Below are 25,125 nucleotides of genomic sequence, written 5' to 3'. Positions count from 1 at the left end.
CGGGAAGATCGCACATGCCGCAGAGCGGCTGTGCCTGTGAGCCATGGCGTCTGAGCCTGCGCGTCCGGAGCCTGTGTTCCGCGACGGGAGAGGCTGCGGCAGTGAGAGGCCCGCGTACCGCAAAAAAAAAAAAAGAAAGAAAGAAAAGAAAACACAAAGATTTAAAAGGAAAAAACAAAAATGTTCGTCATTCACAGATGTCATTTCCTTCAGAATAGTCTATAGAAAATATGAGAAATAGGCAATTTAGCAAGGTGTCTGGATGAGATACATAAGTCAATTGCATTTCTAAATGCCAGTAACAAACAATAAGCAGAAGGAAGAAGAGGGAGGAGGAGGAGGGAGGTGGTGGAGCGTGGTGGAGGAGGGGCAGGGGGATGGAGAAGAGAAAGCTCCTGGGTGGCGTGGCGCCCCTGCTCCCCCAGGCGCTGCCCAGCCCCCTGTCAGCCAGGGCTGATCCCCCGCAGATCTCGGCTCTCCTCTCATTTTCGGCCTCACGAATGTTAGTTTGTTCTCACACACGCTCAGCCTGCAGAAACCGTTAGATGTTCTCAGGTCGCCACGAGGGAAGCTGAGGGTCCTGGACTTCACCAGAGCTGTGTCTGGAGGACAGCTCTCTCTTCCAGGTCCAGGATGCCCCTCATCTGTGGGTGCTGGGCACAAGCTGGGTACTCTGTGGGTGCTGTGGTTGCTGGACTGATGTTTGAGGTACCATGAGGACCAGGTGGAGCAATGACCAGTTTGCTAGATTCCTAGAAGTGGAACTGGGGACTGTGGGATTACAGGCTCTCCAGGGCCTAGGCTGGCTATCCCCATCCTGTGTCTGGCTGACCATGCCCACCCTCAAGATTCCTTGATTGCGAAATGAGAAACTCAGGGGCCCTCAACCCTAGTCTCCTTTAGCCTCCACTGGCCAGATGACAAACACTTTACCAGGATAAGGAAACCTGCGTGGGTCCCAACAATCAAAGCTACATCTGTGACGCAGGACACTGCTGTGGACAGTCTCAGTGCTGCAGCTACTACTCTGAATTCTGGTGGTTCTGGCCCGTGTGGACCATCATCATCCTCCTGAGCTGCTGCTGCGTGTGCCACCACCGCCGAGCCAAGCACCGCCGTCAGGTCCGACAGCGGCAACATGAAATCCACCTGATCGCCTACCGGGAAGCCCACAATTACTCAGCGCTGCCATTTTATTTCAGGTTTTTGCCAAACTATTTACTACCTCCTTATGAGGAAGTGGTGAACCGACTCCGACTCCTGCCCCACCATACAGTGCCTTCCAGCTCCAGCAGCAGCTGCCTGCACAGTGTGGCCCTACAGGCGGCAGCCCCCGGGGCGCCGACCCCACCAGGGGCTCCCAGGGGGCTCAGAGCAGCCCCTCGCCCGGGCCCAGCAGAAGCAGCACGCGACCCCCGAGCATCACTGACCCTGAGTCCTCCAACATGCCAGCAGACCCAGCAGTCGAGCCAGAAGAAGTTTTGTGTGCAGGCTTGGCTGGGGGCTATCTCTGGAACTTCTACGGGTGAGCAGAAGGCCCTGCACTGTGGCAGTGGATAGAGGTGCAGCTTACCGCATCTCTCCCCTTTTCATCTGTGCCCACAGGTGATCAGTACCTCCCCCATCCCAAACACACGTCTGCCGGCCTTCACGTCTCACTGTTGTCTATGAACAAATGAGGAGGCTGTGGGACCTGAGAAAGGGGAGTCCCGCAGCCTGACTCTCACACAGTATTTTCTCTTGATTCTGAGTAAGTTGTTTTGTTTATTTGTTTGTTTTTTCAAACTGACCATTTGGAAAAAATGCCTTGGTTATCTGTGGTTTTCATGTCCTTTCCCTGCTCCGCCCCGCCTTGAGTGGGGTAACTAATTTTGTAGCCTATGTAAAGTGTCTAAGTGGCCCAGGTAGGAGGGTGAAGGCAGCCATCCTGAAGGACCACAGGATCCTTATTACTGTAGTTTGGCTTCAAAAACCAGTTGAGTTTTGATAGGAATAATCTGAATGGAGAAAGCAAACTGCTGAAACTAACATTCCCTGTCCAGCCCTGTTCATATGAAGAGTTTGGTTCTTCCCCCACTCTTGAACGATGACATTCAGACTAGGCATTGATGTTATGGTAAGAAAGGAAGGTATATATATGTATATATATGAATACACACGTATATATGTGTATGTGTGTATATATGTGTACACACACACACACACACACACACACACAAAATAGACAAATCCAAGGCTGTGAGGTGAACGAGTGTCTGAGTTTGGAGTCCACAAAACCAAAATCCATGTTGAACAAAGTGCAGTCCGTATACAGTGACTTTTTGGATAACCTGTGTGTGTCTGTTGCGTGTGAGCCCCCAGCCCTGTTTTCCTGTGACTACACTTTGAACGGCAGCCTCTCTGCTCACGTTACCCACGCGTTTGGAGCAGGCGCAGCCCTCTCAAGGTAATTTCTTTTACGCATTTACTGTTTACTGAGCAAATGTCTGACTGTGCGCTTGGGTGTACCCAGCAGCGCTGTCGGCAGCAGTCCCCACGTTTGCCAGAGATCCTGTGCTCCAAGTAGAGGTTTTACTTTACCCATCACTGCAATTTGCACATTGCTCCGTGGACACTCAGAGGCCTGTGTTCTGCTCCCTGTAAATGGAAACGTGCTCTGAGCCTGTTTGCCTCCCTCAGCTGCTCCTGACCCTCGGCCTCAGCCCCCGGGGGTATCCACAACCGCTTGGGACAGAAGGCCAGGGTGGAACCTCCGACAGAAGCTGGACTGGATCTTCAGTGTCCAGCTTGGACTGGCTGTGGCCCAGACGTCAGCCCTGCCCAGAATTGCCAGGAGGGTTTGGCGGCCACCACAGTGCCGTAGGGCTTACCTCCCTCTGCTGAGGTCCAGCGCGTGGCTGATGTGTGGTGAAAGTGGGCAGAAATGTGCCACAGCCCTCAGATGCCTTTCCTGCCACCTTTTGGTTTTTGGTTTTTGTTTTTGTCTCAAACAACTCACTGAAGTGTCTCAAAGGAGATCAAGTTTTTACCAAAATGAACCCTGCTTGAGTTAACTGGTCGAAGGGATGGATTCTGGCCCTCTCAGGATTCCTTCTCCAGTCAGAGTGGGGAACTGGTCCACGTGTTTACTGCTGGGTTCACTGCAGCATCCAACCCAAAAGGCATGAAAAGAAGAAAACGCAACGGGTGGAGCTGGGCTCGAGTCCAGCGTCACAGTCTGGCCCCTGCTACATGAGCCTGCCCTGCATGACGAAAGACGGAAGTAGGGAGCTGAAGGACTTGGGAGGGGGCCGGGGAGATGTCAGGGAGTCTTGTGTTCCAGGTGAACGAGAAGAAAGGGGTTGGTCAAGGGTTTGGTGCTACAGTCGGAAGATTTGCAAATGCGAACACATTCCCCTGTGAGGCACATCACCTTTTGTCAGTTATTGTGAATATGTGTATTTTAAGCAATAAGATTCAGTTGGTCAGACTTTTCTGGGCAGTCTCGGTGGCGCATTTCCTGTGCTGTGATTGTTCTGAAGACGGAGTGGCTCTAACCACTGTGAGAAGCCCAAATAAAATCGATCCCCGAAAAACAAAACAAAACAAAACAATAAGCAAATGTAATTTAAAAAAGACACTGCTGGGAATTCCCTGGCGGTCCAGTGGTTAGGATTCAGCACTTTCACTGCCGTGGCCCAGGTTCAATCCCTGGTTGAGGAACTAAGATCTTGCAAGCCATGTGCCGTGGTCAAAAAAAACCAAAACCAAAACAACTCATTATTTACAATAGCATAAGAATATATAAGGTATTTAAAAATAAATCTAAGAAAAGTTGAGCAGGACCTGTTTGGAAGAAATTATCAAACTTTACTGAAAGTCATTAAAAACACCTAAGTAAATAGAGAGATATGCCATATTTATGGATTCAACATGGTAGAGCTTTAATTCCAACTCTCCCCAAACTAACCTTTAGAGGCAGTGTAACTCCACCAAAATCCCATCAGGGTTTTTAGAGAAAACTGACAAACTGATTTTCTTAATTGTATATGGGACCTCACAGGCCCAAGAATTAAAAAGACATTCTAAAGAAAAAGAATAGGGTGGGGAGATTTCCCATATCAGTTATTAAGGTTTATTACAGAGCTATAGTATTTTTGACATGGGGTATATGTACATGTGTAGATAATAGACTATTTGAGCAGACTAGAAAGCCCAGAAACAAATTGCACATTTAGGGAAACTTGAGTTATAACAGAATGGGCATTTTTGACTGCAGAAAAAGAATGGACTATTTAATAAGTGATACTGGAAAATAGGATATCCATTTAAAAAAACACATCTATGGTCAAGAGCAAACTTTAAAACGTTTAGAAGAAAATACAGAATGTTTTTTTGACCTCAGAATAGGAAAAGATCTCTTAAACCAGACACAAATGGTACAACATATATTTTAAAAGATGGATAAGTTTAACTTCAGAGTTAAGAACTCCTGATCACCACAGACATGATAAAGTAAGTAAAAATACAAGTCACAAACTTGGAGAAACATATTTCTAAAAAAGGATTAGTATCCAAAGTTAGAAAAATAACTCCTCCAACTGAATAAGTAAAGGACAAATAATAGGAAAATTAGCAAAAGACATGAACTGGCATTAAAAAAAAAGAAACATGAAAGGTACAAAAATATATGAAAAGGTGTTCAAGTTCACTAGTAATCATTGAAATACAGATGTTAATTTTTTATCAACTAGATTGGTAGACATTAAGAAGTCTGATAATACAAAGTGTTGGCAAGGATGCAACTCATCCAAAGTTCTTATACACTGCTGATCAGTGGTATCGAAGTACAAATTGATAAAAATCCCCTGTAGAAAACCATCTAGCATTACCTCTTAAAGTTGAATATACATATTCTCCACAAACCAACAATTCCACTCCCGTATATATACCAGGAGAAATATAAAAGAATGCTATTGTGGCATTGTACATACAAGCAAAAACCAAACAACTCAAATGACCACAGCCTGGAGAATTATCACAAAAATTATGGCATAGTCACAATTGAATATTATAAAGCAGTGAAAAGAATGAATGAATGAACTAGAGTTGCATCCAATAATATGGGTGACTCTTAGAAACATATTAGTGAGTGAAAGAAGCAAATTACAGAAGATTGCATACATTATTATATTATTTTTATAAATCTCAAAATAAAACACTATTTACAATAACAATGCACTATTTAGGGATGCATACCTATGTGATAAATCTATTTTTGAAAAAGCAAAGGAGGGAATTCCCTGGCAGTCCAGTGGTTGAGACTTGGCACTTTCACTGCTGTGGTCCGGGTGCGCAGCCAAAAAAACCAAAAAGCAAAGGAGTGATATAGAAAATTCAGGATAATGATCACTTCTGGGAAGGAGGCAGGAAGATGATTTAAAGGAAAAACACACAGGTAGATGCACTGAAATGGTAATGCTATATGTTTTAAACTGGGTAATGGATTCATAATAGTTCATTTATTACTATGTTTCATAACTAATATGTTACATATCTTCTTTTGAATGTATCAAGGGACTTCCCTGGTGGCCCAGTGGGTAAAAACTCCGCACTCCCAACGGAAGGGTCATGGGTTTGATTCCTGGTCGGGGAACTAGATCCTGCATGCTGCAACTAAGAAGCCCACATGCCACAACTAAGGAGCCTGCATGCCACAATGAAGATCTTGTGTGCAGCAACTAAGACCCAGCGCAGCCAAAATAAATAAATAAATATTTTAAAAAGTATTAGACTTGATGAAGGCAGGGAAAAGAACAATTTTCCTGCACTGCAAGTATATTATCAGAAATCCAAAGTTCTTTGGCATACAGAACTCATTGGCTCCAGAGATCACTATGTGTTCGTGGGGGTGTCCTCTGAAGAGCCGAAGAGGGAACAGCTTAGAGAAAGCTCATTGGAAACTCTTGCTTGTCCATGCAATTCTTGGTTTCAGAGGGGCAAAGGGCTTTCCTTCCAGATAAGTCAACCCCCAATGAGAACAATTCAATGGCAGTCATGAAATATAACATGGTAGTGGAGAGCATGAATTCTGTAGTCAGTCCCTCTGGATTTGGATCCTGGCTCTAATAATGTTTGGTGATCCTGAGCAAGTTACTTAACTTTTTAGAGCCTTGGTGTCCTCATCTGTAAAATGGGGATAATAATACAATAATCCTATGACGCAGATGTTGAAATTAAATAAATAAGTGTATGTAGAACACAGCACAGTGCCTGGCACTTAACAACTGCTATATAAGTGTTTGCTAGTATTATCCTCCCTGGGTTTACTATGTTCCTCATTTCTTGCACATTTTCTCTTGCTATGGAGTGTCTGGAAGTCAATGCTGTTTTACTTTTTCATTCAAGTGGAGTTCTAGAGCAAACTCTTCCCATATCACAGTTGTGCAGTATTGATAGTGTGTAACAGCAGCAGAGAGGGGAGGCTAAGAAGTTCCACAGTTCAAAGTACTGACAACTACTCTGGGTTACATACAGTTCATTTGGTGCTAGAAGTGTAATAGATATTCAATGGATGATACGACTTGAAGAAAGGATTCCAGTTTAAGCTTAGCCTGTGTGTGTCCCAGAATTTAAGTGTCAAAACAAGTCTTGGGACTTCCCTGGTGGTGCAGTGGATAAGAATCCACCTGCCAATGCAGGGAATGCGGCTTTGAGCCCTGTTCTGGGAAGATCCCACATGCTGCGGAGCAAATAAGCCTGTGCACCACAACTACTGAGCCTGCGCTCTACAGCCCGCGAGCCACAACTACTGAGCCCACGTGCCACAGCTACTGAAGCCCGTGCACCTAGAGCCCGTGATCCGTAACAAGAGAAGCCACCACAAGGAGAAGCCTGCGCGTGGCAATGAAGAGTAGCCCCTGCTCGCCACAAACTAGAGAAAGCCCGTGTGCAGCAACGAAAACCCAACATAGCCAAAAATAAATAAAATTAAATCTTTAAAACAAACAAAAAAACCAAGTCTTTATGATGGTTGGGAATTGGTCTTCCAGACATTTGGTTTATTTCTAATTAGAAATTTCCCTGGTGAAAAATTCATCCTAAAAAAAAAAAAAAAAAAAAAAAAAAAAAAAAAAAATTCATCCTAAGGGAAGAGATAGTCTAGGTTGTGGGTTTAGCTAGAGTCAGAGCAGAGGTAATATTCTGACAATACAGTCTCTATGAGGTAAAGTGTTTTTTGACCCACCACTTCTGAGTTCACTCAAACCTCAGTCCTAGGGTATGGGAAATTCTCCTTTATCGTTGCTCTTGTCACTTTATTTTACCTACAGACTTGTGTGGTTTGGGAACTAGAGATTACAAACAGATCCGTCTCTATTACTATATGAACTCTATCAACTTTCAATTTACTTTCAATGCACCACTTACCATTTAATAAGTAAAGCACAAAAACTAGGTTCTGTGGGCATAAAAAGATATATAACAAGGCCTGATTTCTGTCTTTAGGAAACTTACAGTCTGGTATGGGAGATGACATATCCATACAACTATGACACCAGTATTAAAATGATAAATGCCAGAACAGAAGGTAGTGGGCCTCTGTGAAATTGTCTGGCCCACACTTCCCCTCCTGTCCATCCATATGGCTATTGTGAGAGCTGCCGTGTTCTGACATGGCTCCACCATGCTGGCTGCCACAGTTCAACAGTCTGGGGTAGACATCCAAGCTGGGCCAAAGCTCTTCTCTTGAATTTTTGTAACTGGAATGGGAAATGCATCCTGGCACTTACTAGGTATTCAATATGTACTTGCTGATAATTGAGTTGTAGTGAGAAAAGCAATTTCATTGCAGTTTTAATAGCATGCCTGTGTCTTTATCCATTTGTATATACCTCAGATGTCACTTTCTAGATATATTTCTTTAATATCTCATTACATTTGCAGGCATGTACCTTCTCTTTATTCATCATTACAGTCCCTCAAAAAGGTCATATTATTTTACCCTGGTACTTACGTATCTCACTAGACCCTTTACAGTCTGGATAGTTCATTAATTTCCCAACTTCTCTCCATTATTGCATTTCAAGAGACTTGTGTTTCTATCATTTATTCTCCTTACTACAGATTTCTAGCTATGATTTTATATACTATGTAAACCATCTCCATTTTATAAAGTTAAAGAGAAAAATAAATAAAAATATATACCTCCTGAATGAAAATAAATAATTCCAAAGCAATCGCTGATAAAAGTGTGAAAGGAACCCAAAGGGAAGAATCAGGAATGTTTCACTGAAGAGGCAAATACCTGAATTGAATTGAGGCCTGAGAATGAGTAGGAGTTTACCAAGCTGATAAACGTGGGAAAGGGGAGAAGCAGGAGAGAAGATAGTTCAAGTACAAACATGAAAGTTTAAGGGAGGACAGCATAGTATGTTTGAGAAACAGTAAGTGTTCAGTAAGTATTTGAGATGTATTCTCCCACCGAATGGGCAGAAGCAGTAACCTAGGGGCCTTATATGTCACTTTAAAGACTCTGGACTCAACTTTGCAATCAGTGGGAAGCCATTAAAAGCTTTTAAGCATGGAAATTATACCATTAGATGGTGGTTTTAGAAATATTAGACTGACAGGAATATGGAGGGTGCACGAGACAACAATTAACCTGAAATTCTTCCATTAATATGAGCTTCTAGAGGGCAAAAATCTCAAAGTTTTTCTTTTTTTTCTTTTTGTGACTTCTCGCAACATAGATTAACACAGTGCCCACACCTAGTAGGAAATGTTTGTTGATGTAGAGACTCCAGTGTCAGAAGGAACACTCTGCTCCTCTTGGGTGATGAGAATGGACAGGATGACCCTTGTCTGATTAACAAACTCAGCTGGGGTAGGATTAGTCATAGAAGTCTTTCTACAGGTGATGGTCAAGCTCAATCTGGAGGACGGAAAGTACACTCCAAATGAAGGAACAGTGATAGAGACAAGGAAGCATGGGAACTTTTGGGGAAATACTGCTTAATTCAGTATGTTGGAGCTGACAATACATGAAAATGAAAGGTATAAAATCACAGAATCTCAGAGTTGGAAGGAACCTTTAAAAGTAATCTTGTCGCATCAGCCTTCTAATCATTCCTGCAAAGCCCCTGGGGGTAGGGTGAATTTAAAGGTACTGGTGTGGCATATGCTCAGGTGGCAAAAACATGGGACTGAAGTTTAGGCGTAAAGAAGAGCGAGATCTTTAGAGCTGATAGTCACCCAAGGACAGGATAGTTGAATCACAGGAGTAGATGAGATGGTCAAAGGAGAATTAGAAACAAGTGAATGTCTGCATTTATGGTGGAGGAAAGAGGTCAAGGAACCACAGATGGAATAGTTACAAGTAGGAAAACTAGAAGAGATGGGAGAATTTCAGGGAGGGGGCGGTTTGCAAACAGCCTTGTATGCTAGAGAGGCACGGACAATCTTCAATGTCTGGAAATTTGAAAACGTCAAGTTATCTTTGATTCTCCTTCTCCTCTAATTACATCTGAATTCCTGAACTTTGAATCAAAGGTCTCTAGTTTACTCATTCAAACTTCTCACTCATAGCTGCCAAATTTCAACAAACTAATTTTGCCCCTGTTAGGCTATCTTTCCTCTCTCTCCCTTAAAAAGTAAAACACATTCTTATTGAGAAGAGAAAAGAAAAAGGATGATGTTGTTTTGGTTTCAAGTATGACATGTATGTTCTTGGCTTTTATTTTCAAATGTATGGATCTGATCCAGGTTTTATAGGGTCTGAAGTTTATACAAGTTGGAGGTCTCTCTTTAAGAAAAAAAAAGATTTTTAATACAAAATTAGGTTTAAAGTTTTTAGAATGGGAAAAGATCACAATAAATTATTGGAGACTTGGATATTCAGTTTCCATTCTTCTGAAAACTCTTAGATAAAATAGCTTTTCTTGACAGATACAAATGACAGATAAAGTGGTAAATTCAAGATCTGTTTTCCAAAGAGAAGAACTGCCCTAGAATTTTTTAAAGTAGCACTTAAGTTCCTGTTTTGTTTGGGTTGAATAGCAGCACTGCTCGGGACTAGCATAGGGAAAAAGAGGTAGGGCCTGAATCTATTGGTTTATGTAAAATTTGGTCTTGCTAAAATAAGAAACAGAATAACCGTACTTACTTACAAATCTATAGCAATGTCAGTCCCTCTTTCACTTAACACTTTCCAGAAAGATCAATCACCTTCTCCTTTCCTTGTGTTCTCTTCCCAAGTCACTTAATTTTTCCCATCTGTAGTGCCCTATATTTCTTTTCTGTTTTTAAACATTTTTATTGGAGTATAATTGCTTTACAATGGTGTGTTAGTTTCTGCTTTATAACAAAGTGAATCAGTTATACATATACATATGTTCCCATATCTCTTCCCTCTTGCTATATTTCTTATAAAAAAAACCCCAAAAACCAAAAATCCCAAAACTTAAAAAGACCCAGATTCTTTCGTGGCCATAAGTTTAGTCTGAAGGGAGAGGTGATGGTGAAGAACTACAATAATGAAGATTTCTTAACGATAATCCCTAAAATCAAAGACTTCCTCTAGCTAATAGGACTAACAGAAGTTCCACCTAATTTGCCTCAAACACGACTGTGCCCAAGATATCCCCTCTCAAATGAAAATTTCGCTTTTCAAAAACTCTCTAAGGAAAAAAAGCTCTTTACTTCCCTCAGTCATATCCCTAGTATTCCCCAAGCTTGTAGAAAGGTGTTATTAAATTCAGAAGAATTGTTGGAATTATTCCCATAAAAACTTTACCAGGAAGGTAATACAGGTAGTTATTTACCTTTTGAGAGAGTGATATCCAAGGCTGGCTGTTGGTAGGGCAGTCTCCTCCTACTCAAGCACATCTCTTGGCAGCCTCTCCTCTTTTCATCAACCCCTTCTTACAAAAGGAGAGTGGTTGGTGGCTCTCTCCCTTCCCCACTCCCACACTGAACTCAGAAGCGTCATGAATAGTTCAACTAAAACAGGATCAAGTTTCAGACACTCCCATAGTGGGTGAGAAAATGATCCCACTAGATTAAATTGGAGCCTAGATCAGTAGAAGTATATTTCCACAACTCTGCTAGGGCTGGGGCAGCCAGGGTTAATGGCTCAAGTAATACCTTTTAAGTAGGATCACATGGGTGGTAGAAGTTGGGTCAGTAGCCAGCTTTTTTGATCTCTGCGATGATTCTCTGCACTAGTAGCATCACCTGAGAAATTGTTAGAAATGTGAATTATTGAACCCCTATTCCAGCTTTAATGAATCAGGAACTTTGGAGGTGTCGGCACCTGTGTTTTAACCAGCCCTTCTGGTTACCTGCAATGTATGCTCAAGTTTGAGAATTACTTGCCAACAAGATCAGTGAAGCTCTAAAATCTCCCCTTTTCCTCAAAAAGAATTTACTTAGGACATTTGGATCAGAAAAGTCAAAACTATTTCACTTAGCATTAGTTATTATACATGTACATACACTTCAAATGCAAAATTTACTGCTATTTCCTCTTAGGTTTTATTTGGCTCATTTAAAAAACTTCCATAGGATGTGTGTGCCTGTGTGTGTGTGTGTGTGTGTGTGTGTGTGTGTGTGTGTGTGTGTGTGTGTGTGTGTGTGTGTGAGAGAGAGAGAGAGAGAGAGAGAGAGAGAGAGAGTGTATGCTTATAAGTATACAGCATATTTCTGGAGGGACGCACTCCAGGGCTTCAAGGTGAGAATTGGGTGGCTTATATTGTACCATGGGCATATTATCTAGTCAAAATTAATTTGTTTCAATTAGACAAAATTTTAAACTATCATCACACCTTAAAAAAGTAACTATCCCGAAAGATGTGCTATATTTAATAAATATTTACTGAATGCCTACTGTGTGTCAGTCACTGTGCTGGATCCTGAGGACAGAATGGAGAATGAAGTGTAGTCCCAGCCCTCAAATTTTTATTTTCCCAGAACACTAATTATAGCAATTAAAAAATATTTTCAGTTTCCAAATTTCTTTTGAACTTGCCCGTACCATTTCAAATTGTGTGAAGGAACTGAGGGAAGGTAAGCGTATTATCTCTTTCTTTCCAGGAAAAACTAAAACCTGAAACAAAACCACTCACTATAATAGGTACCATCTATTTAGTGATGCACCTTAAAACAAAATTGTTATATCTTTCTGTTTTGCATAATTATAAGTGTAATGTAAAGTCATAGTACATTCAAACATTACAGACATACACACCAAAAGGTAGAAATCTCCTATTAATCCCACTCTCTAGAGATATACTGTTAACAGTTTGGTGGATTTCTCCAGCTTCAATTTCTATATTTACCATAATTTATTATTATTTACAAAATAATACTTATTTTATGCTTTTTCATTTAACAGTATATCTTGGACATCTTTCCACTTTAATACATATAAATCCATTTCATTCTTTTTAATGGCTGCTGAGCACGCAGGTACTCCATTACATAGATATCCCATGGTCCATTTTCTCTATAAATAGGCATTTGGGCTGTCTCAAAAAATCTTTTTAAATTAATTAATTTATTTGTTTTTGGCTGCATTGGGTCTTCGTTGCTGCGCACAGACTTTCTCTAGTTGTGGTGAGCGGGGGCTACTCTTCGTTGCGGTGTGTGGGCTTCTCATTGCGGTGGCTTCTCTTGTTGCGGAGCATGGGCTCTAGGCGCGTGGGCTTCAGTACTTGTGGAACGTAGGCTTCAGTACTTGTGGCTCACAGGCTCTAGAGCTCAGGCTCAGTAATTGTGGTGCGCAGGCTTAGTTGCTCCGTGGCATCTTGCTCTGTGGGATCTTCCCAGACCAGGGCTCGAACCCGTGTCCCTTGAATTGGCAGGCGGATTCTTAACTGCTGTGTCACCAGGGAAGTCCCTTGAATTTCTTATTATTATACCAACATTGCAATGGATATCCTGTACATATATCTCTGGGTACTTGTGGAAATATTTTGTGGGATACATTCCTCAAAATATTAGAAATATAAATGCTGAGTTACAGGTTATGAACATCCAGAATTTTAATAGGTATTGCCAAATTACACACTAAAATGGTTATAGCAATTTGTGCTTCATTCTTGTTTTTTTAACGGTGTCACCAATATAGATTACTTTCAATCTCTGAAATACTTGTCCATCCAACAGGCAAAAAATAATATCTTAGTTTCTTAGAAACTTGCATTTCCCTAAATACTATGGTATTTGAAGCTCTATTGTTTGAACATCTTTTGTAGATTTCCTGTAACCTATCCTTTCCCTTCTTTTAACTGGGCTATTCATCTTTCACTTACTGATTTGAAGAATATATGAATTCTTATATATTCTTATATATATACATATACATATATATTAAAATATATTTTTACTTATAACTTTTTTTGATTTGTGCTTTTCCTAGTTCCTATCCTCTACCACTCCCAATCCCTCATATTTTTTTTGTGTGTTATAAATTTATTTATTTATTTGTTTTTGGGTCTTCGTTGCTGCGCACGGGCTTTCTCTAGTTGCGGTGATCGCTTTGTTGCAGTGCTCAGGCTTCTCATTGCAGTGGCTTCTCTTGTTGCGGAGCGCAGCTCTAGGCGCACAGGCTTCAGTAGTTGTGGCTCGTGGGCTCAGTAGTTGTGGCACACGGGCTTAGCTGCTCCGCAGCATGTGGGATCTTCCCGGACCAGGGCTCGAACCCATGTCCCCTGCATTGGCAGGCGGATTCTTAACCACTGCGCCACCAGGGAAGTCCCAATCTCTAATTTTTAATCTGCTCTTTATCAACATCAGCTTCCAGAATTCAACCTCTTTTCTCAGCCCAATAACCTCTTTCTGGCTTCTCTTGTTTCCCTGAGCAGTCTCACCCCCTTCCAGACACTTGTAAACTATACTTCTTCTGCAGCTCTAGAATCTTCCATTCTCAAGATACTGATCTAATTTGTCAGTCATTTCTCCAATTCTGGGTAAATTGCTCTGTTTCCTTTCTTTCCTCAGGCTTCTGAGTATTGGCAGAGAAAGTAATTACAATGCTCCATAGTTTCACGAAAATTTATGCCTTCTCACTGTGGGCTCTCAGAGCATTTGACAATCTTTGTATTATACTTTTTTTTTTTTACATCTTTATTAGAGTATAATTGCTTTACAATGGTGTGTTAGTTTCTGCTCTATAACAAAGTGAATCAGTTATACATATACATATGTTCCCATATCTCTTCCCTCTTGCGTCCCCCTCCCTCCCACCCTCCCTATCCCACCCCTCCAGGCGATCACAAAGCACCGAGCTAATCTCCCTGTGCTATGCAGCTGCTTCCCACTAGCTATCCACCTTAAGTATTCATACTTTTTTATCCATACACTTCCTAACCAATTGCCTACAGCTGTACAGCTACAACCAACACCATTTCTACCTCTTATTCTCAATGGAAGTTTCAGCTATTATTTCTCTTTGAGCATTGAAGCCATTGCACATGTGTTGTCAATTTCTCTTTCTTCTAGTTCAAAATGTTTATACATTTTCAGTAAAAGGGTGCCTTGGTTTTTCCGAGACTAACACTTCCGCACGCAGCCCAACCTATCTCCTGGTCCCTACTAAGATCAGTCTTACTTGTTTTCTTGAGCATATATATTTTATTGCATTTTTAAATTGTATTTTTCATTTGCCCCTTGCCACAAGCTCAGTCTGTAGACATATTTTTATATCTCTACCCCTACCCTATGCCTCACCCCAAACTAATGTTTGATTATATTCTCTTAATTGCCATATTTCTTGAGAAAATGGTGTATGCTAACAACCTGCCTGTATTTACCCACTTTCTATTCACGTCTCACTCATCTGAACTATGGGTTTCATTCCTTCTACCTCCCTTAGGTTTGTTCATCCTCATCTCTGAACATATGATGCTGTTTCTCAAACTCTTTTATCTGGAAATTCCTTTGGCTTCCATTGCCCTGTTCTTTCCAGGTTGCCTCTTCCTTCTTCTATAACCTGAAACAGGCATTTCTTTTTTTTTTTAATTGAAGTACAGTTGATTTACAATGTTGTATTAGTTTCTGATGTACAGCAAAGTGATTCTGCTATACATACATATATATATATTCTTTCTCATATTCTTTTCCATTATGGTTTATTACAGGATATTGAATAGAGTTCCCTGGGATCTACAGTGGGACCTTGTTGTTTATTTTATATATAATATTTTGTATCTGCTACTCTCAAACTCCTAATTTATCTCTCTTCCCTTTCCCCTTTGGTAACCATAAGTTTGTTTTCTATGTCTGTGAGTCTGTTGCTGTTTTGTAAATAAGTTCATTTGTATCACATCTTAGATTCCACATATATGTGTTATCATATGATATTTCTCTTTCTCTTTCTGAATTACTTCAGTATGATAACCACTAGGTTCATTCGTGTTGCTGCAAATGGTATCATTACATTCTTTTTTTTAATGACTGAGTAGTATTCCATTGTATATATATACCACATGTTCTTTGTTCATTCATCTGTTGATGGACATTTAGGTTGCTTCCATGTCTTGGCTATTGTAAATAGTGCCGCTATGAATATTGGGATGCATGTATCTTCTCGAATTATAGCTTTGTCTGGTTATATGCCCAGGAGTGGGATTACTGGATCATATGGCAACTCTATTTTTAGCTTTTTAAGGAACCCCCGTACTGTTTTCCATAATGGCTGTACCAATTTACACTCCCACCAACAATGTAGGAGGGTTTCCTTCTTTCCACACCCTCTCCAGCATTTATTATTTGTAGACTTTTTAATGATGGCCATTCTGACTGGTGTGATGTGATACCTCATTGTAGGTTTGATTTGCATTTCTCTAATAATTAGCGAAGTTGAGGATATTTTCATGTGTCTGTTGGCCATCTGCATGTCTTCTTTGGAGAAATGTGAATTTAGGTCTTCTGTCCTTTTTTCTTTTCTTTTTTTTTTTTTTGCGGTATGCAGGCCTCTCACTGTTGTGGACTCTCCCATTGCGGAGCACAGGCTCCGGACGCGCAGGCCCAGCGGCCATGGCTCACAGGCCCAGCCGCTCCGCGGCATGTGGGATCTTCCCTGACAGGGGCACGAACCTGCATCCGCTGCATCAGCAGGCGGACTCTCAACCACTGTGCCACCAGGGAAGCCCTTCTGCCCATTTTTGATTGGGTTCTTTTTTGTTATTGAGTTGTATGAGCTGTTTGTATATTTTGGAAATTAAGCCCTTGTTGGTAGCATTGTTTGCAAATATTTTCTACCATTCCATAGGTTGTTGTTTCATTTTGTTTATGGTTTCCTTTTCTGTGCAAAAGCTTATAAGTTTGATTAGGTCCCATTTGTTTATTTTTGCTTGTATTTCTATTGCTTTGGGAGACTGACATAAGAAAATGTTGCTACAATTTACATCAGAGAATGTTTTGCCTATGTTCTCTTCTAGGAGTTTTATGGTGTCATGTCTTATTAAATATATTTAAGTCTTTAAGCCATTTTAAGTTTATTTTTGTGTAGGGTGTGAAGGAGTGTTCTAACGTCATTGATTTACTTGTGACTGTAACAGGCATTTCTTGAGGTGTTCTTTGTGTCCTTTTTCTTACCTGTTTTAGTTTTTGTGCTATCATTCCTGCAGCCACAAGTCTCTTGTGGCTGATGTACAAATTTAGGTCTAGGTCCTATCCTCTCTTTTGCACAGATGTCCTGTAATTCCATACGCTTAATAAGCATTTTTACCTGGTTTTCCCACCAAGCAATCCAACAACTGAACTTCAACTGAACAAATCTGAACTTCCAGTTAGCATCTGTCTCTGTCATTGATATCATCCAAAAGACTTCTTTGACATCACAGCTTCCTTTCATTCCATATACAATTACATGGTAGGCCTTGTTGATTATTCTGTCACAACAGTATTTGTGGCAATCATTTTCTTTTCAGTTCCATTGACCTATGTCAAGTCCTTGTAATTTCTCCCCTGGATTTCTGAAAAAGTAGAATCCACCTAAGTGGATTTCCTGCTTGTAGTCTCTCCCCTCCCCAAAATAACCTGGATCAGTGTTCCTTAAAATTTTAACTTCGAGAAGTAGTATTTCCAGATAAAAGATGAATATTTTTAATTATAAATATGTCACATGCAATATTTAGAACACACTGATACTAAAAATTTATTTGTTGTTTATCTGAAATTCAAATTGACTGGCCAGCTTATATTTTTATTAGCTAAATCTGGCAACTCTATCTGGAGAGACTAAGTAAAACTGATGTATCTGCAGACCACCATTTTAAGTAATTAAAAAAACTGGCTTACCATGAACTTACCAAAAAACTTGTGATAGTTAAAAATTTAATAGTAGTAATGGTAACTGTTTAATATTGGCAAGCTGAATACACGTGCAATAGGGCAGGTTTCACAATTGACTTCTTAATTTTTATTTCTACTAAAATTAGAAAATCTAAATGCACAATGAGCTTGTCAGATATTGCAATGAGTGTTAGGTGGCTACTAGATAATTCCGAACAGTTGAATCTAGCGTGGATCTAGCATCATGAGGAGCTTCTAATTGAAGACAGCTTTTAGTAGTGTTAGATCCTAAGTAGAAGAGCATATGGCAACCTAAAAAATTGAAGTTTCAAGTTGAGAAAGAGTAGGAGTTGTATTCAATTGCATGGATTGCATTCAGCTCTGAAAAGCATTTTTTCCATACAGTTGCAACATTTGGATGTGGTTGAAAATATGTTGAATAATGTGTCATCCATTTTTTTCTCTTAATAAGAAAGAAAATTATCATGTATTGGGAAATAATAAACTCCTGGAAGTAAAGGCATTTGCATAAAAGTCTGGTTTTCTTACAAAACCCTGATACTTTGTTTTTTTTAAAAAAAATTAATTTATTTATTTTTGGCTGCGTCGGGTCTTTGTTGCTGCGCACAGGCTTTCTCCAGTTGCAGAGAGGGTGTGGTACTCTTCCTTGCGGTGCATGGGCTTCTCATTGCGGTGGCTTCTCTTGTTGCGGAGCACAGGCTCTAGGCGCATGGGCTTCAGTAGTTGTGGCTTGCGGGCTCTAGAATGCAGGCTCAGTAGTTGTGGCACACAGGCTTAGTTGCTCCACGGTATGTGGGATCTTCCCGCAATAGAGCTTGAACCCGTGTCCCCTGCATTGGCAGGCGGATTCTTAACCACTGCACCACCAGGAAAGTCCCGAAAAATCCTGATACTTTGTTCCTAACATTAAAAATCATGGCATTTAGAATTTGAAGTAATAATTCAGGTTAATAAAAAAAATGAAAATGTTGCTCAGATAAGCCATTTGAACAAGTCTACTTGGAAAAATTAAAATAGTTTTTGTTAGCATTATTTGTATAGTAAAGAAGGGATTTTTACTCTAGCCCTTATTTAGAAACTTGTGAGAGCACCTTCCCCATTACTGGCCTCCATACTTTATTGTGGAAAAAGCAGTGTTCTAACATTTGCCTGTTTCTTCTCAATGATTATGCTTACTGGCTGCTATTACTATATACATAGTAATATGTTTACAGTTTACACTACTTTGTTATATGTTGAATCAGAATCAGGAGAAATATTGTTTGACTACCAATGTTCTCTGAATAAAACACGAAGTGGACTGACATTTTGCTTATTGTAGGAATAATATCCTTTGTACACCCAAAGCTACAACCCCATCAGTTTTTTTTGCGGGGGTACGCGGGCCTCTCACCGCTGCGGCCTCTCCCGTTGCGGAGCACAGGCTCCGGATGCGCAGGCTCAGCGGCCATGGCTCACGGGCCCAGCCGCTCCGCGGCATGTGGGATCCTCCAGGACCGGGGCACGAACCCGTGTCCCCTGCATCGGCAGGCGGACTCTCAACCACTGCTCCACCAGGGAAGCCCACAAAATAATTTTTTAAGTGAAAATTTTTCTAAATGAAAATGTCTTCTTCTATAAGCTGAATTTTTAATGATAAACCAAACAGGAAATTTCTGGGCATCTTTCCTTGTGTACCACATATACACTGTGAAATGATTCATATTGTGTATATCAGTGCATCCACTCATAAGATAAACGTCTGTTTAGCAAGTACAGGGTGATACTGCCCTTTCATGTTGTATACCATGATTTTGTATGATATTGATATTTGATTAGGGATTTTTGCCTAGAGCTTGTTATACTTTCTCCAAGCAAAATATTTATTATTAACTGTGTAGCTAGTTGCACAAGTTATCTCTGAAACAAAGTGACCTTTACCATTTTTTTAAAAAATGAGGGAAGTAACTTGATCTTTTTTTATCCACAAGTTCATCTATTTCATTCTGGAAAACATTGCTTTTATTCCAGAAAAATACATTTCTTGGCAATGAAGTTATTGTATTTGGGTCAAAACTGACTTGAAGGCTTTGATGGCTTTCCAAGTCATTGACAAAATTTCCTAAACAGTCGAGGTGTATTGGGCAAGGGACAAATGGATGCTAGCCCAATAAAATCCAATTTTTAGATCTTCATAGCTGTACTTCCTATTTACTGTTTATTTTTTGTTGCTTGGATCAACTTACCACATTTAAAGCCACATAATGATTCACATTCTATATCTGCACTGCAGTCTTGTTTAATAGCTAGCTACCTTTAACATGTAATTTGAATTGAAGTACTTGTTACCTTTTTTCACCACTACTTCTAATGCTTCAATGTACTTCATTTGAGTGAATGATTTTTCTCTTTTTGGTGAATTGGAAATATAATACAACAAAATGGTAACAAAGAAAAATTTAATTTTAACAAATGTAAACAATAATATATGAATTATGTTAAAATACCTTGGTTGAGATAAACTATACTGATAACTAAATGAGGGAAATGGATCTGTGTAATCTTTGTAGTACATATACAACCTACAAGAATTCAAAGATGCTCAATAGCATAATGGGATTTCTGTTAAAATTGGAATAAATTTGTTAGACAATTTGTGAAAGATGTGTGAAGAGGTAGTACACTGTAGTGCTAAAACAGGGGGATGGGTGGAATATAGTCCCAGAGTCAGCCTTCTTCAGTTTGCCTCCCGCAACACTACTTACCAGCTGGGTGTCCCTTGCTTAACCTCTTTGCTTCTGTTTCCTTATCTGCAAAATGTAAATAATAGAATCTACCTCACAGTGTTGTTATGAGGATTAAATAAGTACTTATAAAGCAGTATGGACAGTGTCCGGCTCGAAGTGCTCAATGCTTCCTATTATTAGAAAATAAATCTGTGCAATCATCTTACCACTTCTCTACTAAAAACTTGTCACTATGTCCCTATCGTTGATCAAAGGAAGTTATCCCACTCTTAATCAAAATACATTGCCTCCTGTTTTGGCTGTCGGTATCTCTCCTACCAGACATAAGCGCCCAGATCCTCTTACACTACCAGTTCTATAGCAGGCATTCAAAACTTGCTGAACTTTTTCCCACTAGGGACAAAGGTCCTTAAAAGAGGAAAAAACTAGAAAGGATTACAAATCACGAAGTGAAGTTTAAGCAGTAGGGCACCTAAAGAAGATTTACAAAACAAATCATCTGCAGAGTGGCCAACCAGGCGAATCCACCACCCAGCGAAGCTTTTTAGTAAAATTATTTTTCACTGACGTCACTCGATCGCTGACCTCTAAGGTAGAAGAGGCGGAATTAGAGAGACAGCTGGACTTCTTCCTCGCCCTCCCTCCTCCACTGGACTGGCTGGCAGCTCCGTGGCCAGCCCTGCTTCTGGTCGTTTTGCGATTCCATTGGTCAGTTTTCCCGAGGAGGCTGGCCTTGGGGATGACCCCGCCCCCTCTAGGGGCGGGTCTCTCCGTCGTAGGGGCTGGGATGGTGGGGCGGGGGGCGGTTGCTGCAGCCGCCATCTTGGATTCCGCGGTAGCATTGGCGGCAGTACGGCGCCGCGCCTGGGGAGTGGCTCTCCCCTCCCCCTCCCCCCGGTTCCTTGGCGGTGGCTCCTCCCACTGGGGGGGTGCGGCGGCGGTGGCATCTACAGCTATGGCGGCGACTACTGCTAATCCCGGTGAGGAGACGGAGGACTGGGGTGCCTGTCAAGGAGGAGGGGCTGAAAGGGTTGGCAACTGGGTAGACCCAGCGCTGAGGGGCCGTAGTTGGGGCTGAGGGCGCTGAGACGCGTGGGGGTGGCTACGGGGCGGTGGGGGAGGGGAGTGACCTGGGGGAGGGGAGTGACCTGGGGGAGGGGCCCGCCCCTGGGGAACAGGGGAGACCCGAGGTGGAGGGAGGGAGCAGGCGGGTGGGAGTTGGGGATTCCTTGCCCCGAGTTCTGTTTGAGCAGCTGTCCGTGCGGGGCTGGCCCGCCTCCACTCTTGTGGCGGCTTTCTGGTGTGCGATGTAGTCCTCTTTCAGCCTTCTGCCCACTGTGGACCTGCTTGATGCCGAATAACTGTGGGCAGTGTGGCTCGTTTTACTTTAAAGGTAGTTGGGACTCATAGGATCATGTTGCTGTTTAGCTGAGGTGTTACTTCCAAACGTTTAGATTTTAAATTTTAAAAATCTTTGAATTCATACTCAGTTTCTTAAAAAAAAAGAAGCTGTACCTCCTCCCTCCCTATCCGAGGGCTATCCTTTGAAACTTGCGTTTATGTATTAAGAGGTGCCTCTAGTGTCATTAGCTGCTGAAGGCAGAGGTTTGTGTAATGTTTGAGTTACAGGATAGATCTTGCCAACAGCAAGCATCCAGGACCCAGATTTAAATCTTGTTAGGTGGGTCAAGGCAGTTCCCATTCTTTAAGAAAAGTTCAGTTCATGCTATTTCTCAATGAACATCTCTTCTAAAGTGGGAGCTTGAACGTTAAAAATCTAGTCAGTCATGTCTAAAAGATGGAATGGGGTGTAGTGCAGCAGCAGGTCTAGACAGATCAGGTCTTCAAATTCCTAGTCCCAGTCCTCTTTCCAGTACAGTACAGTTATTTCTCCCTAGGAAGTATTTCATTTAAGGGATCCTAGTTTACTTTGCTGACCTTGGCTATTCCCCAGAAATCCTTATCTTTGATAGCCTTAGAAAAGAAGTGAGAGGTGGGGGTGAATAACTTGAAAATATGGTAGTGGGAAGGATTCACTGCTGTTCCCTTGTTAAAACTTAAACTGGATTTTTTTTCGTGTCTCTGAAAGGCAGTAGTATTTTACAGTACTCAGCTTTTGCTATTACAATTGAATCACTGAAATTTACTGTCTTTCCTACCATGTTTCTGGGAACAGACCTATTTAAAGAAGTTAATTTGTCACATGTCAATATCATATTTTTAAATCTTTTAAATATTTTAAGAGGAAAAGGAGATAAAGTTAATGGCTAAAATTGCATTGCAGGAAGTGCTGAGTGATGGAATAAAATCAGAAAGATGCTATTATTATGGCAGACCTGACCTTGAAGTAAAATAACCTGTTAACTAGGGAGTAAATAAACAAGATTTTAAACTGATAACACATTGCAAAATACTTATATAACCCTAGTCAAGTTGCAAAGCATTTCTCTTATTAAGAGGTGGCCTGGGTAAAGAAGTTTAGTGCATATGTCAGAAGCTTTTTTCCCAGCAGTGTGGGTTGGGTTGCTTTATTTTGTTTTGTTTTTTAAACAACAGTAACCAGAATGACAATCTCTTGACCACATTTTCATTAGCTGATCAATATCAACTTAAAACTGTAAGCAGAAAATAACATTCATTTGTGCAGAATCCTTGCTTATGATGAAACAGTTACTTTGTTTATTGCCCTTTGGCAGCCTGCTTCTGCAGTTTTTAGGGTTCTTTTTTTGCGGACCTCTCACTGTTGTGGCCTTTCCTGTTGCGGAGCACAGGCTCAGCGGCCATGGCTCACGGGCCTAGCCGCTCCGCTCGGCATGTGGGATCTTCCTGGACCAGGGCACGAACCCGTGTCCCCTGCATTGGCAGGCGGACTCTCAACCACTGCGCCACAAGGGAAGCCCTAGGGTTCTTTTTCGATGTTGGATAATTCTCCCATCTCTTACAAGTTATTGATCCCAAGTTCAACACATGATAATTAAATTAGAAAGTGCATTTTCTTCCTTCAATTCTTGTTTTGCCCCTTTGTATCAAAAGGAAGAGATCATAGCTGCATTGTGGAGTTTTGATAGCCTGTTCCATTTTGGGAAATGAGGACCATAAATGTAGGGACACAGGGTGGGAATGAACTGTGCTCAGTGAAAAGAAAGTAAATGGTTTTCAGGTCAGAATTCTTTGTTGCATGGTCAAACCTTTAATCCTTAGAGTCATTTTAAGGACTAGGGACATCAGACTGATTTCTTTGAGTTTTTTCTACTTTGTCATTTTGCTAGTTAAGTTTCCCTATGGTTCTTGTTTGTTCTGTCCTCACATATGTCTGCAAAGAATTTTGGTAATAATTATTTAACTCTTCTAAGCTTCATTTAAGTTAATCCTTAGTGTTAATAACAATACTTGATGATCATTTTAGTTGTATTTAGAGTTTGATTTAGAGACTGTTGGTGTCCTTTCAGGGTCTTGCAGGGGACCTGGTTCCTTTGCATTTTTCTCTATGTCTTAACATGGTGCTGGATCAAAAGAAGAGTAAGGTATAGTTTATACTCCACAATCTAAGAGTTACGTTGAAGTAATAGTTCTAATCTGGTGGTGGCTTTTTTCTGCGTAATTGATAATTCTTCATATTCTATTATTTTTCACTAATTCTACTTAGCAGTGGCAAGATAAGTGAGTGGGTGGGTGGTCCATGAAGTCTTAGGCTATATCTTTCTTGTCTACATAATACTAAACATTTTGAGAAACATTTAAAAAATTGCACGTGTGATTTGTAATGTATCGGCTAAGGCACTGTTTGGGAATAGATTAGTTATTTGATTTATAATTCAGTATTCAAACCAGAGATGTGAATGAATTTTTAGGAGTGCAGTTTTCTTCTTCCTTGATTCTGGTGTTCTCTTTCCCAGGGACCTCTTTTTGTGGTATTAGGTACCATTTATTGTGGGTAGAGAACGGGTAGAAGGCAAAGGAAGGAACACACTTGTTTGGGTTTGTAAGGCTGACACTTAGGAAAACTTTTTTTTTCCACATAATTTTTACCTTCATAAATTATAGTTTTTAAAGCATCAATTAGCAGACTTCTTACCCATTACCTTTACTTAACCTTTTTCAGATACAGGAAAATAGGAATTTATGCAGTATAAAATTACAATGCCAAGATACTTTAAAAATTATATTCTATTGCAAAAACCTATTTCAAAAGTGTTTAAATATAGTTTACTAATTCAGCAATTGAAATACAATTAACATTTTTGAAAAAGAACCTTAATCCATATACTTTTTATGCTGTTCGAATTGTGGCACCAAACTGAATCTTTTCTGTTTTTTTAGAAATTAAGAAGTAGATACTTCTGCATTCTTGGAACTCTACTTTTCTTGTTGTTTTGAAATAGTGGTCTCTCACTTTACTTTTTTGCATTCCAGCCCTACTCCTCTACTCAAACAATCCACTAACAGATGAGAATATGTTGTTTCATGGAGGTTTTGTGAAAGTCTTTTGTGGTTGTCTGCTATGGATGACTTTCTTCTAAGGCAGTAACAGTAGGGATTTCCACAGTACCAAGTGGTGGTTGATCTTCAAAAAACTAAATTGCAACACTCAAGGAAACTAAACACTTTTTCCTGATTTTACTTAGGTTATGACATTTGGGGCATATTTAATTTCAAAACTAGTAAAATTTGAATCCTTAATTGTAGAAACTATCTTTGGAACCATCTTTTTTTTTTCCCCTTCAGGCTATTTACAATATTTATTTTAAATGTTAATTCCCTGGCGGTATAGTCCTTTATAGAGGTGCAAGGGTGACATTTCTGTCAGTGTTATCCAGTGTCTCTGTGGTTGTATAGCTGATCTTATTTAGATGTAACAGTAAAGGAATACATTTAAAGCTCTTGTGATATGCAAGGCCTGAGCTCAGTGGAGTCTATTTGGGCCCATCACCCACACCCAATGATAGGCCCTGCCTGTACAGCCATCTGTTTTTAAGAATGCTGCCTAATATGCCATGATGATTTCAATAAGTAGACATCAACGAATATTGGAGGTGGATTCAAGGTAACTCCTGTCATTTTACATGTAAGAAAACAAACCTAGAGAGAGGAACTGGCACATTTA

At 40.6% G+C, this 25,125-nt stretch overlaps 1 protein-coding gene and 1 pseudogene across 6 annotated transcripts in view; both read left to right on the top strand.

Moving 5' to 3' along the window:
• The first annotated feature begins 377 nt into the window (after positions 1 to 377).
• Positions 378 to 1,529, top strand: LOC113615386 (WW domain binding protein 1-like; annotated as a pseudogene).
• Positions 1,530 to 20,862: 19,333 nt separating this feature from the next.
• The window catches only part of ARNT (aryl hydrocarbon receptor nuclear translocator), a 62,559-nt gene continuing 58,296 nt past the window's right edge, over positions 20,863 to 25,125 (top strand). For 2 of the 6 annotated variants that reach the window (XM_027097764.1, XM_027097762.1), the window contains exon 1: positions 20,863 to 21,001. In XM_027097764.1, coding sequence (XP_026953565.1) covers positions 20,977 to 21,001 — 25 coding nt within the window. In that variant the 5' untranslated portion in view covers positions 20,863 to 20,976. The remainder of the gene's footprint in view (positions 21,002 to 25,125) is intronic. The other 4 variants (XM_027097766.1, XM_027097761.1, XM_027097765.1 and 1 more) reach the window with 2 other exon arrangements.

This window comes from Aethalodelphis obliquidens, unplaced genomic scaffold, assembly GCF_003676395.1.
Source record: "Aethalodelphis obliquidens isolate GAN/ISIS:26980383/991018 unplaced genomic scaffold, ASM367639v1 scaffold116, whole genome shotgun sequence".
NCBI classification, from domain to species: domain Eukaryota; kingdom Metazoa; phylum Chordata; class Mammalia; order Artiodactyla; family Delphinidae; genus Aethalodelphis; species Aethalodelphis obliquidens.
Note: the sequence above shows the minus strand (reverse complement) of the source record. Positions and strands in the feature narration are given on the sequence as shown.